The sequence below is a fragment of the Salvelinus alpinus genome, chromosome 12 (genome assembly GCF_045679555.1).
Source record: "Salvelinus alpinus chromosome 12, SLU_Salpinus.1, whole genome shotgun sequence".
Classification (NCBI taxonomy): Eukaryota; Metazoa; Chordata; class Actinopteri; order Salmoniformes; family Salmonidae; genus Salvelinus; species Salvelinus alpinus.
In genome coordinates, this window is record NC_092097.1 from 47,322,423 (window position 1) to 47,340,781 (window position 18,359).

At 42.6% G+C, this 18,359-nt stretch overlaps 2 protein-coding genes across 2 annotated transcripts; both read right to left on the reverse strand.

The window, feature by feature from the left end:
- Nucleotides 1-1,640: 1,640 nt before the first annotated feature.
- On the reverse strand, nucleotides 1,641-3,101 carry LOC139535306 (uncharacterized). Its single transcript, XM_071334612.1, has one exon. It carries the CDS (start codon nucleotides 3,099-3,101, stop codon nucleotides 1,641-1,643), a length of 1,461 nt encoding a protein of 486 aa, XP_071190713.1.
- A 2,344-nt stretch (nucleotides 3,102-5,445) lies between these two features.
- On the reverse strand, nucleotides 5,446-14,712 carry LOC139536268 (serine/threonine-protein kinase 35-like). The gene is made up of 3 exons (XM_071336640.1): nucleotides 14,042-14,712; nucleotides 11,183-11,948; nucleotides 5,446-8,120 (listed from the first exon to the last, which is right to left on the reverse strand). Exons 1-2 carry the CDS (start codon nucleotides 14,532-14,534, stop codon nucleotides 11,227-11,229), a joined length of 1,215 nt encoding a protein of 404 aa, XP_071192741.1. The 5' UTR covers nucleotides 14,535-14,712; the 3' UTR covers nucleotides 5,446-8,120; nucleotides 11,183-11,226.
- Between the last annotated feature and the right edge of the window lie 3,647 nt (nucleotides 14,713-18,359).

The following is an 18,359-nucleotide window of genomic DNA, read 5'->3' on the forward strand; positions in this document are numbered from 1 at the left end:
CTCTCCTTTATCTCCTTTGTCACCGTTGATCTTAAAACAACATCAATGTCAATAGCGCTTTGTCATAGAGCACATAACGTGTCTTATTACTCATCTTGAAGTCAACAGACCATTCCATCATGTATCTAATGAGATTTTTGTTGATAAAGTGAAAAATATATCCCCCCAGTAGTGACCACACATGACTATTGTGAACCCAGGCATGTTTGCAGTGTATAGGTTTTTACGAGAGGCCAGCAGCTCTTGGTGGGCTGTTGTGGGTTTTTTGACCCTGGCTTTTATGGCCATGTTAGTACACTGTTAGGGGACATGTTGTTGGAGCTCTTACTGAAGGGAGGGGGGTGGTTCTTAGACAACCCTCCCCACGGTGCCTTGCCTGTACTGGGAGGAGTGACACAATTAGAGGGGGACCGAATGTGGTGCTCTGGTGCCTGTGTGAGCAGTGAACACAACCCTCCATTTTCTCACACTGTCTTTGTTATCTAGGACAGAACTGTGCAGAGGCATGCATGGTTAGGACATTATGCTTATGTCATCTACACAGGTGACCATGTGTTGCACTACTAATGCTCCTCAATGACAATGGGCTGGGAAATGACTTGTAAGGACGTTTCACAAAGAACAACGGAAGAAATCCTTTGTTTTTGTCATTTTGCCACTGGTGTCACACCCCAGGGCACCCTGGGGGACTGGTGCTCTGCCAGACTCATATATGTAGTCAGTAAGGCAGAAACCTTTGTAGCCTTTCCTATAATTCATATCCTATCTCTAGAAATCAACAGAAATGGCCACTTGCAGAAAATATTACCAACTCGTAAACTAAGCTACGGTGGACAAAGTACCGATATAAAGTTGTCATTGTGTTTACCATGCGTCACAAGGCAAAATTGTGGTGTAGATATTGGGGGGCGAACAATAGACGGGGCGTCTGGCAGGTCCTACCCGGAATGTTTTTTACATTTTAAAACACAGATCCTGCAATTATACACTGTTAGAGATGACGAATTATTCTTCTCTTGAGGGGTATATGGAGGAGTATCTGGAGGGGTATTTTTTTATTTTACCTTTATTTAACTAGGCAAGTCAGTTAAGAACACATTCTTATTTTCAATGACAGCCTAGGAACAGTGGGTTAACTGCCTGTTCAGGGGCAGAACGACAGATTTATACCTTGTCAGCTCTGGGATTTGAACTTGCAACCTTTCGGTTACTAGTCCAACGCTCTAACCACTAGGCTACCTTGCCGCCCCATATATGGAGGGGGTATCTGGAGGGGGGATGGAGGGGTATATGGAGGGGTTATCTGGAGGGGGTATGGAGGGGTATCTGGAGGGGGTATGGAAGGGTATCTGGAGGGGGGGTATATGGAGGGGTATCTGGAGGGGGGATGGAGGGGTATATGGAGGGGTTATCTGGAGGGGGTATGGAGGGGTATCTGGAGGGGTGTATCTGGAGGGGGGTATATGGAGGGGTATCTGGAGGGGGGATGGAGGGGTATCTGGAGGGGTATGGAGGGGTATCTGGAGGGGTGTATCTGGAGGGGTATCTGGAGGGGTATGGAGGGGTATCTGGAGGGGTGTATCTGGAGGGGTATATGGAGGGGGGTATATGGAGGGGTATATGGGGGGTATATGGAGGGGTTATCTGGAGGGGTATATGGAGGGGTTATCTGGAGGGGGTATGGAGGGGTATCTGGAGGGGTGTATCTGGAGGGGGGTATATGGAGGGGTATCTGGAGGGGGGGTGGAGGGGTATCTGGAGGGGTATGGAGGGGTATCTGGAGGGGTGTATCTGGAGGGGTATCTGGAGGGGGGTATATGGAGGGGTATCTGGAGGGGTATATGGAGGGGGTATGGAGGGGTATCTGGAGGGGTGTATCTGGAGGGGTATCTGGAGGGGGGTATATGGAGGGGTATCTGGAGGGGTATCTGGAGGGGTATATGGAGGGGTATCTGGAGGGGGGTATATGGAGGGGTATCTGGAGGGGTATCTGGAGGGGTATATGGAGGGGGTATGGAGGGGTATCTGGGGGGTATATGGAGGGGGTATGGAGGGGTATCTGGAGGGGGTATGGAGGGGTATCTGGAGGGGGGTATATGGAGGGGGTATGGAGGGGGGTATATGGAGGGGTATCTGGAGGGGGGATGGAGGGGTATATGGAGGGGTATCTGGAGGGGGTATGGAGGGGTATCTGGAGGGGTGTATCTGGAGGGGGGTATATGGAGGGGTATCTGGAGGGGTGTATCTGGAGGGGTATATGGAGGGGTATCTGGAGGGGGTATGGAGGGGTATCTGGAGGGGGGTATATGGAGGGGTATATGGAGGGGTGTATCTGGAGGGGTATATGGAGGGGGGTATATGGAGGGGTATCTGGAGGGGTATCTGGAGAGGGGATGGAGGGGTATCTGGAGGGGTATGGAGGGGTATATCTGGAGGGGTATATGGAGGGGGGTATATGGAGGGGTATCTGGAGGGGTATCTGGAGGGGTATATGGAGGGGTATCTGGAGGGGTATCTGGAGGGGTATCTGGGGGGTATATGGAGGGGTTATCTGGAGGGGTTATCTGGAGGGGGTATGGAGGGGTATCTGGAGGGGTGTATCTGGAGGGGGGTATATGGAGGGGGGATGGAGGGGTATCTGGAGGGGTATGGAGGGGTATCTGGAGGGGTGTATCTGGAGGGGTATATGGAGGGGGGTATATGGAGGGGTATCTGGAGGGGGGTATATGGAGGGGTATCTGGAGGGGTATATGGAGGGGGTATGGAGGGGTATCTGGAGGGGGGTATATGGAGGGGGTATGGAGGGGTATCTGGGGGGTATATGGAGGGGGTATGGAGGGGTATCTGGAGGGGGTATGGAGGGGTATCTGGAGGGGGGTATATGGAGGGGGTATGGAGGGGTATCTGGACGGGTATGGAAGGGGTATCTGGAGGGGTATCTGGAGGGGGTATGGAGGGGTATCTGGGGGGTATATGGAGGGGGTATGGAGGGGTATCTGGAGGGGGTATGGAGGGGTATCTGGAGGGGGGTATATGGAGGGAGTATGGAGGGGTATCTGGAGGGGTATTTTGAAAATGCAGTATAAGTGGAACTCACGCATATTGTAATTAACTATAGGACATATTTCTTCAATATCTGGAAACGCTGGACAGTTACTTTAAGCAAATTCCCTGCAATTCTTCACATTTTGACATGTTCATATGCTATCTGTGGCCCTCTGCCCTCCAGACCCCCCCCCTCCAAAACCAAGTTTTTTTTTGAGGCGGTGGCCCATGGCAATTTCGCCTATTACATGCAATATTTTTACAGATGTATTTTCTTCATTATATATCACCTTTTCTTTTCAGTTGCCAGGATGGAGAGCTCTTAAGACCGTTGTTGGAGAGCTGTTTCCTCTTCCTGACACAAAACGGCAGTTATGTTATTCTGTCATGTTTTTCCTCCTTTTCATATGAAAACAGCATCACCCCTGAGGGGAATTCACCTGGTGTGACTTGACTTGGGATGTGTTCTGACATGTTACCCGTGTTCTTTACGAGATGATTTTCATGAGGTGATTCTAATTAAGCGTAATATGAGTGGGCTTGTTGACATCATTACTGGCAGTCTGGCACCTTCTAACATCTCTTTGAAATCCGCAGATCCATTGCGCCCTGTTTGCAATGATTAGATTCTATCATATCTTTTTAATGTTACATTTTTTAGGGTGTGAGATTCTGAGAAGACTCTCTGGGTTCGCTGCGTTTCAATTTGAATTGTGCAGTCAGAGGTGCCAATAGCACGTTTGAATAGCTACATACTGTACTTTTGTTGTGTGAATGCAGTGTTAGTGGAAGTCACACAAGACTCCCTCTGTTGAACTTGCTTAGAGGGAGACGGACATTTGACATCGCCGCTATAAAAGGCCCATCTGTTGTGATGGGGGTTATTCTAGAATGCACAAAACCAGTATTTCATGAGATTCAACAGTTATGCTGATGACTCAACACTATACACACCAGCTATCACAGCAGGTGAAACCACTACAACACTTAAGAGCTGCATTCAGAATGGGTAAGTTAGGACTAACCTTTTATAGCGGCGATGTCAAATGTCCTTGACTAACCTGTACCCCTGCACATTGACTTGGTACCGGTACGCCCATGTATAGCCTCGTTATTATTTTATTGTGTTACTTTTCATTGTATTTTTTTCTTTAATTTATTTAGTAAATATTTGCTTAACTGCATTGTTGGTTAAGGGCTTGTAAGTAAGCATTTCACGGTAAGGTCTAAACCTGCTGTTTTCAGCGCATGTGACAATTAAAATTTGATTTGAATATTTCCAAAACTAAAAGTATTGTATTTGGGACAAATCATTCACTCAACTAAATCTTGTAATGAATAATGTGGTAATTGAGCAAGTTGATGAGACTCAACAGCTTGGAGTAACCCTGGATTGTAAACTGTCATGGCCAAAACATATTGATACAACAGTAGCTAAGATGGGGAGAAGTATGTCCATAATAAAGCACTGTCTAAACAGCACTAACAAGGCAGGTCCTACAGGCCCTAGTTTTGTCCCACCTGGACTACTGTTCAGTCGTGTGGTTAGGTGCCACAGAGGGACTTAGGAAAATTACAATTTGCCCAGAACAGGGCAGAATGGCTGGCCCTTAAATGTATACGAAGAGCTAACAATAATATGTATGTCAATCTCTCCTGGCTCAAAGTAGAGGAGAGATTGACTTCATCACTACTTGTATTTGTGAGAGGTACTGACATGTTGAATGCACTAAGCTGTTTGTTTAAACTAATAGCACACAGCTCGGACACCAATGCATACCCCACAAGACATGCAACCAGAGGTCTCTTCACAATCCCCAAGTCCAGAACAGACTACGGGAGATGCACAGTACTACATAGAGCCATGACTACATGGATCTCTATTCCACGTCAAGTAACTTATGCAAGCAGTAAAAATACAAACACTTTATGGAACAGCGAGGACTGTGGAGACACAGACACATGCATACACACACAGATGTTTGTGGTAGAGTAGTGGCATGAGGGGGCACAATGTGTTGTGAAATGTTTTTTAAATTGTATAACTGTCTTAATTTCACTGGATTCCAGGAAGATTAGCTGCCGCCTTGGCAGGAACCAATGGGGATCCATAATACAAATACAAAAAAGACAAGCCTCAAAGGAGACAGCTTCTCTTTGTAAAAGACTTGCCCCTTCCCAGCTAATTTTATATTTAATCTTTACTTAACTAGGTGATAATGATCATGTGAAAATATCCTTTGGGTATTGGGCTTAAGGCATGTTTAAACAAGCACAGGCATCATCTAACCGTTGTAAAAACCAATGCCAAAGTGCTTTGGTAGGAACTGTTTTACTGCAGTCTCACCAGGCAGACTACACACTTCCTAGAACTCTTACAGAAAGGACAAAAAAACAATGTTCTTTTTGTATATAGACTTTATTGAAAGAGAAACCAAAAGATGTACAACAATACCAAAGAAGTCGTCACTGAAGCTAACATCTCTAGTAAGCTCTAAGACCAGACCAAGGACAGTGAATTCCATTGAAACGATAGGAAGCATAATTCACATCACGACAATATGGAGATCCCTCCTCTAAACCCTCAGAGAACGATGACAAGCAAGTAAAATAGCAAAAATGTCAAACAGGTCAAACCTGCTTCGTTGCACAGTGTTTTAAGTGAGGGACGGTTGCATAGAAGCTTGTTGTGTGAATCACCAAATGGAACTATAAAATACTCAATCTCTGCATGATTGAGAAAGTAAAGAACATGAGACGAAAGTGCGTCTCTAATCAGCAGCAAACCACACGTTACTAAACATTGACAGGTAGATCTGTAATTTACCAAACCCAGCAGCAAAAGAAGAGTTAGTTTTACTGTACATCTGAGACTATTGGGATATTTGGTGTCACCTCTTGTACAGCAAACCTGCCATGGACATTTCCATGGCACACTACAGGAATATTTTCAGTTGAGTAAAAAGATTGCATGAAGAGCTTGAAATAAACTGAATTAAAGTATAAATAAGATTCTTAAAAAAAAAAAAAATACAGTCTCTTATACTTGTGTCCATGGTCCCTGTCATTAAATTAGGCATCTCAACAACAACAACAAAATTCTGACCTTGAGCTTGCTTACAGGTCATACAATTGACCAACCCCAGGTAGAAAACAAGTAGTGGAACATGAGGTATATTTCTCAAGGGAAGGGTGATCAAAACATGGCAGAAACCATAAGAGAAAGATGACAATTGCCTGCCTTAAAAGTAAGCTTCAGCTAAATGCAAAACAAACTCAAAATGGGTACAGGATCATACAGACAAAAAAAAACTAACTGACCAGTTCAACTTCTGTAAAATGACAGAAGTTGTGGAATTTGGATAACCCTTTAGATATTAAGGTTAAACAAGAAATTACCCATTTTAGACCCATCTTTGCTCAAATGAAAACTAAGCAACAAATATGAAAAATACTGTTGAATAGAACAGACAACATAAACTTAGTTCTGATAGCGATGGGATTCACAACCCTGCACTTCCCAAAAATATACACACATACATGATGGCTCAGTTGAGGAAAGTCTCTGCAAACGTGCAGGCAAATGAGGTAGCATAATACACAAAGGAGGATTGGAAACAAGTCTATATGGCTGCTTAGTGACTAAACCACAAAAGAGGAAAACACTTAGATGCAGAACTAAAAGTGATCTCAATTAATGGCAACGCTTTACAAAGCAACAAAAATCTGAGATAGTAGTTTTGTTAGGTAGTTAAAATTAACTTTGTACCAAAACAATTGTGAATTTCAGTCGATATTTCCTGCGATCAAAAGGTTAGATTTTTCTAAATGTGATCAAGATTCTCAGTAATAGTCAACAATCACTGTCCCGAAAAAAACCCTAAAAACTGTGCCCCCCCCCATGTTTGTCACACATTTTCGATATGTAAGATCCTACCAGGTGTTTGGGAAGCTCAAAGATGATACCCTTCAACAATATGGCTCAAAAAGCAAAGAACATTTTTAAAATTTAGAACAAACAATCTTAAAAACAGAATCAAATAGATCAATATGCTGCTCTTATGTAAAGTGTGAGATGGCAAAAACACTTCACAAAAACACATGACCAGTTAATATACTGAGTTGTGAGAGGAGAGGTGATATAGGGTGGCAGCCAGTCTCTTAGTTAAATCCAATAGTTAAAAAACACGGTACACCTTAAAACAGATTTTTTTACCTACTACTGGGCTGAGTCTAAATCAAAGAATATCCCCATGGGTGATATCACCATATCCACAGCATCGATCTCATCACATCAAATGGCACCCATCAGCTTTAAATGCACACTTTCTAAACCCCACAAAAAAGGTCAAAATTCAAAGTGTCAAATTAAAGAAAACAATTAAAATGGTCATTTCAATCCCACTTTCAGATGATTATCAAGGCACGGTGGGGCATAATAAAAAAAGGGGTTACATTTTAGGCTACTTGGATTTAAATCATTTAAGCAAAGGTGCACAGACCATCTGTAAAAAAATATATATTTTCAGTCCACTGGGTTTCAAATCAACAATTTGCTCACCATTTTATGTCATGCCTTCAAGTGATGGACAAGTTCAACTGAAACTGGATGAAAACATGTCTGTAGGATAATGTAGTTTGTCAATGGAAGATGGGGCAAGATGGTGGGGTGTCAGTGAAGCATGCAGTGGCCGAGGTGTTGAACATATATCAAACGTGTCTTGATACACAGTGCCACCGGTTCACAGGGTGAACCCAAAACAGACACATTCAGGACAAACAAACAACCAAACATGGCCATCCTACTACAAAGCAGCAGATATAACAGGTATATCAATACAAATGGAGTACATGTGTAATCATTAATCTACAATTAATGTCAGGCCAAGTAAAACATTCCCTGTAACAATATAGGTTGAGAACTGTACTGATAAAATACTAATTCCATTTGCGGTATCAATTAGCAGTTGGCTCGAATGCTTCCTTTTCCTTTTCTCACGATAGATATTTCAGTCTTCCAAAGTTAAGTGTACTGTTCACTGATTCATTGGGTCCAGGAAGTTTGAAAGTGGTACCTGAGGAGACAAGGGGAAAAAAAGGAAATAAATGCATAATTTAAGTCAGAGCTAACATGCAAAGAATGTTCAGTTAAAACAAAAAAGTGGATATATTCGATCCAAAAATTCTATTAAGCATGATTGTAAAAAAAATAAAATGAAAAAGGGCGCAGGGAAAAGAGAGGTTGGAAGGCCTAGCTACAAGGCTACCTCTCCATCACGAGGTTGTGTGGGTGGCAGGAGGAGGGGTTCAGGGCCAAGACAAAAGAACACAATCTAAAACCACAATTGAGAGCATTCACACCTAACCATAAACAATTGAATCTCATTAAAAAACCTACTGTTATGTCAAGACAGCTGACTTTTTCAGTTGCATAACCTAAATGTGTTGCATGACCTAAATGTGTGGCTTAAGCACAAATGGGTCAGCGGCAGCTAGCGTGAGACAGTAAAACACTAGAGGCTCTTAACACTGAAATCCTTCTCTGAATGCGTGCCAGGGTAAACAAACACCCGGGTCTTTCACACTGGCCATACTGAGGACATCTGAACTGGTCAAACCACCAGCTCGTCTGAGGGGCTATACACTCACCAGTGTGTTTACATAGTCTGAAAGACAGGCATGGAGTGTGTAAAAACAGATTGATTAACAGCCATTTTCACTACGATAAATACATTCATCTTACTATAGCCTACAAAACCAGGATTGTGTGGCCTAGGTCAGAGTGTTTAGTATTGCTGAGTCAATGCAGCAGTGGTCCGTCCTGCTGCAGACCATTACGAGGCTACTACCTACATGTCCCACTCATCTGCAGCAGCCACTGCAGTGGGACCAATGTCTGGGTCTGAGCCACAAACCCCAGCTGACTGAAACTTGGCCCTAACATGACACGAAGACGCAATCATCATATCATTACTCAGCAAAAACACAACCCGGTAATAGGGTCATATTTGGGTCGTATGTGACATCACCTTAAGTATGAAGAAGCTAGTTTGTGACAGTGTGATTTTGTTAGTTAGGCACTCTGCAGTGGAATTTTTATTAACTTGATTACAGATGATACCATTTTCAAGACACGACAACCTTGCTTCTTCTAAAGCCTGGCTTCGTGATAGAAGGTACTATAAAAGGATAAGGAAAAGGTTAAAGGAGAATTTGCCTTTTTTTGAAGTAAATCTCTATTTTTGATGTAAATGGCTTGTTATAGAAGGGTCCAGAAACTTTTTTGTGTGATTTAGCTTGTTTTTTTTGGAAACTTTGCCCAGCTGCGATTCACTTCCTCAATGCTTGTTGTGCAGTATCAGGACACACAAAAGACATGAACAAAAAACACCCAAATACGTCCTTTTCGAAACGGACACACTCAGTATAGCGACGTAAGTCTTTAGATGTTGTAAACATGAAATTGTGTCATTACGAACTTTATCCGCAACGTTATAATCAATTTTGGTCGAGTCGCGCCGTTTCCCCCACGCAGTTGTGGAGGCCGAGTGTGTCTCTATTGTACAGACACAGCCCACGCAGCACAGCTGGTAGAGGAAACGGCTTGTGATGCACAAAATGGAATATAGTGTTGCGGATAAAGTTTGGAATGACAATTTCATGTATAATACATCTAAAGACCATCACTATACTGAGAGTGTCCGTTTCTAAAAAGGACATATTTGGGTGTTTTTTGTTCATGTCTTTTACATGCCTTTGATACTACACGAGTAAGTTAATAGTTTTTGAAAAACAAGCCCCCCTACCAAAAAATGTAAAAGTCTGAACCCTTCTATAAAACATGACATTTACATCAAAAAGAAATAGGAAAATCTACTTGAACTTTAGTGACAGTAGCTCCACCGGGTCACATTAGGCGGATGTACTGGGGGGTGGGGGGTTTATATACTGGGCGAATTCTACAGTTGGAGTACAGTCGCTTGTATGTGAATTATTAAGACTCATGAGAGATTTAAATCCACAGTAACATGGTCCTTTGCATAAAAAGCACGTGGTTCTATAATATTTTAGTATTTTATTAGGATCCTCATGAATCAATCCACAGAGTAATTTTAGTATTTCATATATTCTGCAGTTATTTGAAATCCATTGTGGTTACCACTGAGGACTGTATCCAGACTGTCATTGTTTGACTTGTCTACTGATGCTGTCCTATTTCTCACCAACCTGTTATGTAACTGGTTTAAAGGGGGATTTAAAGCCTCAGCTCTCTGTCCATGGAGATTCTTTTATTATTATCATTTTTAATTTAACAAGGCAAGTCAGTTAAGAACAAAATCTTATTTACAATGGTGGCCTACTGGGGAACTGCCTTGTTCAGGGGCAGAACGACAGATTTTTACCTTGTCAGCTCGGGATTCGATCCAGCAACCTTTCGGTTACTGGCCCAACGCTCTAACCACTAGGCTACCTGCCGCCCCTACGCTCCATGCTCCTATGAACTTCACATGTTGGTGGTCATGGAAATGACACAAACACAGTCTATATCTACTGAGAACAGCGCTCTTCTCTACACATGGATACACCTATGGAGGACTTACAGTACACGCTGTTCAGTCAAGCCCTGACATTATGCAAGCCGTTTCCCATAGGGAGTATTGACTTAACAGCAGTTTGTGTTTCCTGTTTTTTCCAGTGGTGTTATGAACAAAACAAATCAAGGATGCTTCTGGCAGTTATATGCAAGACGTGCCTTGATATTAAAAAACGTATTACATTATCCATTAATTAACCTCTTTGCTGGCTTGCATTTATGCAGCCCTACAGCTGGGATGAGGAAGAAAACCCTGTACTCCTCAACCAGTTTAAACTGCTGGGGCTAAAGGAATTCAGTTAAACATCTGGGGAGCAGGCAGCACAAAAATTTGGAACATATGAGCCGATGCCCTGACCAGAACCTTCTGTGACTAAGCATACCTCTCTACTGGGCCACGGAGAAATCTTTCAAAGCCAATCTGTCAACCGAACAGTGCTTGTGAATAATAAAGTACATCTAGACAAAACAACCAGCGTGAAACAACCATTGCTTGTAGACAATGCAAAAACAAGACAAAAGATTAAATGTATGGATAAGTACCTTGGGAAGAGATCTAGTTCCGATTCTCGGGGGGGGGGGGGGGGTCACGCAGCACATGTGAGCTGGTCCATCCTGTTGTGTAGCTCAAGCGCATCGGGCCGGTCCTGAGGGTTGACCGCCAGCATGTCCTGCAAAAGTTTCTTCACCCCGTCTGACATGGAGGACTTGCGCTTCTGCGGGATGTTCAGTACCATCTTTGGGTTCTCTAGCAGTGCCTCGCCAACTGGCACGATGTCGGCTCCCTGCCTCACGTAAGTTCCCAGCAGCTCGCGCTTGGACTCAGCGTCGATAAAGGTGATCCGCTCCAGCATTGCCCAGATGATGATGCCAAGGGCGAAGATGTCCGCCTTGGCCGTGTAGTGGCCCTCCCACACCTCGGGTGCCATGTAGAAGTCTGAGCCGCATGCCGACGACAACCAGAACTTGTTGACGTTGACAGCGTTTTTGTTCTTGTCCTCGCCCTCGTCGTCCTTCCCAGCGCCCCCTAGGCCGGCACACACCTTGCTGAGGCCGAAATCGGCGACTTTGAGAATTGGTGTCCCTGACTTTTCAGAGATGAGGATGTTGTCAGGCTTGAGGTCTCGGTGAACAATGTTGTTTTCATGCAGGAAGGCCACGGCTCTGGTGAGCTGGAGCATGAAACTGTTGTTGGTCAGTGGGTCAGGTCGTCGCGACAGGATGAACTGGTTCAGGTCTCCACCTTCACAGAACTCCATGACGAACCAAAGGTAGCAGGGCTCCTCTGGGTGGCTCAGCACTCGCTCACCTGCAATGGATGGACATGAATTTTAAAAAGTGCAGCAGTACTAAACAGTCAAATGAACCCCCACCTTACAGAACCATGGATACCAAATGAGCCAATACTGTGAAAAATAAAGGAAATTATAAACGGATGAATGATTAGCTTGACAAAAAGACAATCATGACGAGGTAATGAAGAGGTTTCCTTTTCTGATCACAGTTTAATACCCAAACTGGAAAATATTACAAAATTGACACATAAGATGCTTTAATTACAAAATCCATCGCTTTCAGCTGTAGTATCGCCAAGGAAGCCATATAGGACATTTCAGTCTATAACCTCAGTTAATCCTACTCCCATTATCTAGTGTGTGTGTGTGTTCCAGGAAAAAAGGTTGTGACAAGCTGCAACTATAGGAATTACAAGTGGGCTAGGCTGTTAAAAAACAGGTTTGGAGTAGCTTGAATGTTCTCTTGTTTGTATACTGTCAAGACAATACCGTCTAACAGGAACAGATATGACTATGGTGCTACAGAAACTTCTTATAAGCCTAATATTACCTAGGCCTACATTAATACATATTAACCTAGGCTATATTATAAACAGTGATATCTGCAATTGCTTTGTTCACGATGCCTCTGTTACTTGAACAACATTCTAACCTTGAGCAACTTTATCCAAAGCTTTGTGACAAAGCATGACCTCAAGAAATCAGTAGGAATGTTTATCAAATGGATACCCATTTAAAAGACAAACGGGCTGGGTGAAAGGATTAAACACAACATTACTGAGGCAATCAAATCAGGCAAACTGTGATCCTATCATAGGTACTAATTTGAATAGAAACAAGAGAAACTACTTCAAATGACAAGGCAGTTGAACTTGTGGCTGGAAAGAGTGGTAGAGAACGCACTCATAGCAAACTGTCAAGACCTTGACCCACTATAAAACACAGCAATTATGACTACCAGAAACTAGGGCTGTGACAATAGCCTTTTTGCGATATTCTTTCCATGGCAAAAATGAAAACACGAAGCAGGCCTTATTCTTTGGTCCTTTAAATCCTGATACATGTTAAATATTGTGTGCCCTACCTGGGGACAATAAATAAATGTGACTGGATGACACCATAATTAATGTTTGTTTACAACATTAGGGCAGTTGTTAAAACCTTTTCATGTTTTATTTCCTTGCCACAATACTAATGAGTATCGCGATTACTGGTATCGTCCCGGTCCTACCTGAAAACAGGATAAAAGTATCTATGTGCGAAGAATGAGAACCTCAATCATTAACAGTCCTCTGTGGATAAATTATCCCACTTGAATAAGTATTTTGAATAATGATTCCATCACCAAATCAAGTGGTATAAAACTGTACGCAAGTAAACTTAAGGCTTCAAAATAAAAAGCAAATCGACATTCTATACTATATTTAAAACAAATATTTCAGGGAGAACCCTATGGCTTACAGAGTATGGTATGACCTGGCTAGCAGCAGTTGCATAACAGAGGGCCAGCATTGTGACAAGAGGGCGACACAGCCATTAAAGAGGCTTCCAAGATGACGACACTCACAGAGACCCCCAATGAGAGCTGGTACGTGACACCAACTCACGTATCTCAAATGGCTTTGCTCAAAAGCATTCAGATTGAAGTATTCATGTAAACAAAAAACAGCTCCCAAGACCGGACAATAACTAATACAATGAAGCAGCAATTGCAACATCGTTTCCAAGCATTTCACTTCAACCTGACCTAGGCTATACCGTCTCGACTGATCTTGAAAATGACCGGTGAGCGTCAAAATGTAAGGTGTTCATACTACTAGAATATTAAAAAGGCCCAATCTAGTGGATATGATAATCAATGGCTCGACAAAGAGGCCACTATAATACATCTAAATTAGGTTACGTCATCACTGGAGAAAAAAAAAATCGCTTCCACGCATTGGTTTCATTTGACACTTTCGTTGAACTGAATAGACAATGGAACCGGCACAAAATGCCCACCATATACCATAGGACAGCTGCCGGCATAGAGAAATGACGTAACGTGAATTGATATATATAACTATAAGGAACTGTGATTTACACACAATCATCATAGGCTGGATACCTTTTAATGAAGTCTCCACCAACCGCAAGTACTGCTTGGATCTCTTGTTCCCATGACTCATTTTCTGAGCCATACCGTTTCTTTGTAGCACACATTCTTCCAGTTGCACCACATTCTCGTGTCGTTTCTCAAGGCTAGCCAGGGCCCAGAATTCTGCCAAGGCAAGCTCGACATTTTCTGGTGCATCGCATCGAAGTTTCTTTACTGCAACGCTTGCACCCGACCTCCGTGCAATCGCTTCATAGACCACGCCATAGCTGCCCCTTCCGACCTCACGGAGTAAACTGTACCGCGGAGCCATGACCTTTCGCTCCAAACTCCAATTTTTGATAAATCCAGCGTCATCCTCCATGGCATCATTGTCGTCTGTATTCCCAACACTCAAAGATCTTAGGACGTTTGCATTTTCCCTTTTCGCAGACGCATCTTGCGTACCAGTTCTTTTGGCTCTCACACTCCTCGCCCGTCTACGTCTGTTGTCACCTGTATCCATGGATGTCTTCACGTTAAAAGCGAATACACGAGGAAATTAGGTATACACTGCTTTCCTTTCATACCTTTCGACTAAAACGCAAACGAGCGCTTGTTATTTATACACCTTCCAATGTTTGCGAGGATGATTTGATCACACTGCTCAATGGCGTTATCTCACACAATCAATATTTGAGCCTAGCGGAGCAAAAATTCAAGGAGGGGAGGGCACATCTAGAGACTATACCATTCTCTTAAAGTAGGGGTGTAGAAATGATGTAATGTGAAATTAACACAACAATGCTTTCTCTACTGTTGCTGGTTTAAACATTTGCCAGTGAATGCATTTCCAGTATAAAACCTCCAATAAACTAGGCATACATATCAAATTGCGCAACAGCAAACGTTATTTCTAATTGATAAGAATGATGATGGCATTGCTAACAGGAGGACCTTTCTTCAGTTCGGTTTCTTGAAATAGGTCCAATGTCTTTAAAACAGCCTACTTTTATCAACAATTAAATTACGCAATAGAACTCATACTTTGGATGAAAATTGCGTGCACATCCGGGACAATCATCTTACATGTGTCCAGGACACTTGGAAAGAATGTATGTACTTTTCTCTCCCCCTCATATTTTCCCCATATGGTTTCTTCCTTCCAGCATGGTCTTCAACGTGGGTGCATCTCCTCGCACGAGAACACGTGAGGGAGCACACGCAGCCCTGCCCCAGGGTAGCTGGACAGGAAATCAAATCAAATTTGAGTCGTGACGTACAGTGCAGTTGATCAATATCAATAATAAGTAAAAGAGTAAAATACAAAATAACAAGTAGGCCTAATATAAGTAAATAGAAGAGGTAGTATGCATATAATAATGGGATGTATTTACAAATATAAAGTGGGTTGTTTTTTAACCTTTATTTAACTAAGCAAGTCAGTTAAAAACAAATTATTATTTACAATGACGGCCAAACCCTAACGACACTGGGCCAATTGTGCTCCACCCTATGGGACTCCCAATCACGGCTGGTTGTGATACAGCCTGGAATCGAACCAGGGTCTGTAGTGACACCTCTAGCGCTGAGAGGCAGTGCCTTAGGCCGCTGCATCACTCTGGAGCCTGGTAGTGACAAATGTTATTTGTTACATGCTTCTGTAACCGATGTGAAATGGCTAGCTAGTTAGCGGTGGAGCGCGCTAATAGCGTTACAATCGGTGACTTCACTCGCTTTGAGACCTTGAAGTAGTGGTTCCCCTTGCTCTGCAAGGGCCGCGGCTTTTGTGGAGCGATGGGTAACGATGCTTCGTGGGTGACTGTTGCTGATGTGTGCAGAGGGTCCCTGGTTCGCGCCCGGGTCGGGGCGAGGGGACGGACTAAAGTTATACTGTTACACTTCTTAGATTGTAGACTAACAGTGAAACGCTTACTTATGGGTCCCTTTTCAACAATGCAGAGTTAAAGATAAGATAAAAAGTTGCCCCCCAAAATTATCCAATAAAAAAAAGAATAATCATTGAAATAGTGATACAAGGAATATATACTTAGTGAATAAGGAATAAAAATAATTAGCAAAAATAACATGGCTATATACTGTATAGGGAGTAGAAAACAACATGGCTATATACTGTATAGGGAGTAGAAAACAACATGGCTATATACTGTATAGGGAGTAGAAAATAACATGGCTATATACTGTATAGGGAGTAGAAAACAACATGGCTATATACTGTATAGGGAGTAGAAAACAACATGGCTATATACTGTATAGGGAGTAGAAAATAACATGGCTATATACTGTATAGGGAGTAGAAAATAACATGGCTATATACTGTATAGGGAGTAGAAAACAACATGGCTATATACTGTATAGGGAGTAGAAAACAACATGGCTATATACTGTATAGGGAGTAGAAAACAACATGGCTATATACTGTATAGGGAGTAGAAAACAACATGGCTATATACTGTATAGGGAGTAGAAAACAACATGGCTATATACTGTATAGGGAGTAGAAAACAACATGGCTATATACTGTATAGGGAGTAGAAAACAACATGGCTATATACTGTATAGGGAGTAGAAAATAACATGGCTATATACTGTATAGGGAGTAGAAAATAACATGGCTATATACTGTATAGGGAGTAGAAAACAACATGGCTATATACTGTATAGGGAGTAGAAAATAACATGGCTATATACTGTATAGGGAGTAGAAAATAACATGGCTATATACTGTATAGGGAGTAGAAAACAACATGGCTATATACTGTATAGGGAGTAGAAAACAACATGGCTACAATGCCTTCAGATAACTTTTTCCAAATGTTGTGGTGTTACAGACTGAATTTATAATGGATTAAATTTAGATTTTTCTTGTCACTGACCTACACAACACCCCATAATGTTAAAGCTGAAATGTCTTGAGTTAATAAGTATTTAACCGGCACATTCACTGAAACGTTGATTAATGTGAACTGTCCCTGTAAAAATAAACTTTTGTTATTGCAAGCCTAAATAAGTTCAGGAGTAGAAATGTGCTTAACAAGTCACATGATAAGTTGCATGGACTCACTCTGTGTGCAATAATAGTGTTTAATATGATTTTTGAATGACTACCTCATCTCTGTACCCCTCACATACAATTATCTGTAAGCTCCCTCAGTCAAGCAGTACATTTCAAACACAGATTCAACCACAAAGACCGGGGAGGTTTTCCAATTTCTCACAAAGAAGGCCACCTATTGGTAGATGGGTAAAAAAACTGATATTTAATATCCCTTTGAGCATGGGAAAGTTATGAATTACACTTTGGATGGTGTATCAATACACGCAGTCACTACAAAGATACAGACATCCTTCCTTACTCAGTTCCCGAAGAAGAAGGAAACTGCTCGTATCGTGGCGCCGAAGAAGATGGCTGAAGTTTTACGTGCTCCTAACCGAATGCGTTTTTTTGTTGTTTTTTTGCATTGTTTGTAACTTATTTTTTTACTTATTCTGTACATAATGTTGCTGCTACCGTCTCTTATGACCGGAAATAACTTCTGGACATCAGAACAGCGATTACTTAACACGAACTGGCAGAAGCTTTTTTTTCCTTTAACGAGTTTGACGTGAAGGACATACTGCTTTCCCAGGAACATGCCCAAATCCCTGTCATTAGCGTGAAGAGACGATGGAGAAAAAGATGACGGAGGTCTGGCTGCCTTCTGAGAATTCGTAGGCGATCAAATAAACCCCCCCACTGCCTTCCGTTCTACTAGCTAACATGCAATCACCTACGAGGAAGATTAAACTACCAAAGGGACATTAAAACTGTAATATCTTATGCTACACAGAGTCGTGGCTGAACAACGACATTATCAACATACAGCTGGCTGGTTATACGCTGTATCGGCAGGATAGAACACCAGCGTCTGATAAGACAAGGGGGGCGGACTATGTATATTTGTAAACAACAGCTGGTTCACGATACCTAAGGAAGTCTCAAGGTTTTGCTCGCCTGAGGTAGAGTATCTCATGATAAGCTGTAGACCACACTATCTACCTAGAGAGTTTTCATCTGTAATTTTCGTAGCTGTCTACATACCACCACAGACTGATGTTGGTGTAACAGTATAACTTTAAACCGTCCCCTCGCCCCGACACGGGCGCGAACCAGGGACCTTCTGCACACATCAACAACAGTCACCCTCGAAGCGTCGTTACCCATCGCTCCACAAAAGCCGCGGCCCTTGCAGAGCAAGGGGCAACCCTACTTAAGTCTCAGAGCAAGTGACGTAACTGATTGAAATGCTAGTAGCGCGTACCCGCTAACTAGCTAGCCATTTCACATCCG

Coding starts and splice junctions, on each gene's coding strand:
- LOC139535306 (XM_071334612.1), bottom strand. CDS start 3,101: ATGCGTGAGTTCCACTTATACTGCATTTTCAAAATACCCCTCCAGATA.
- LOC139536268 (XM_071336640.1), bottom strand. CDS start 14,534: ATGGATACAGGTGACAACAGACGTAGACGGGCGAGGAGTGTGAGAGCC. Junction 11,949..14,041: donor GGTGGAGACTTCATTAAAAG/GTATCCAGCCTA, acceptor CATCCATTGCAG/GTGAGCGAGTGCTGAGCCAC.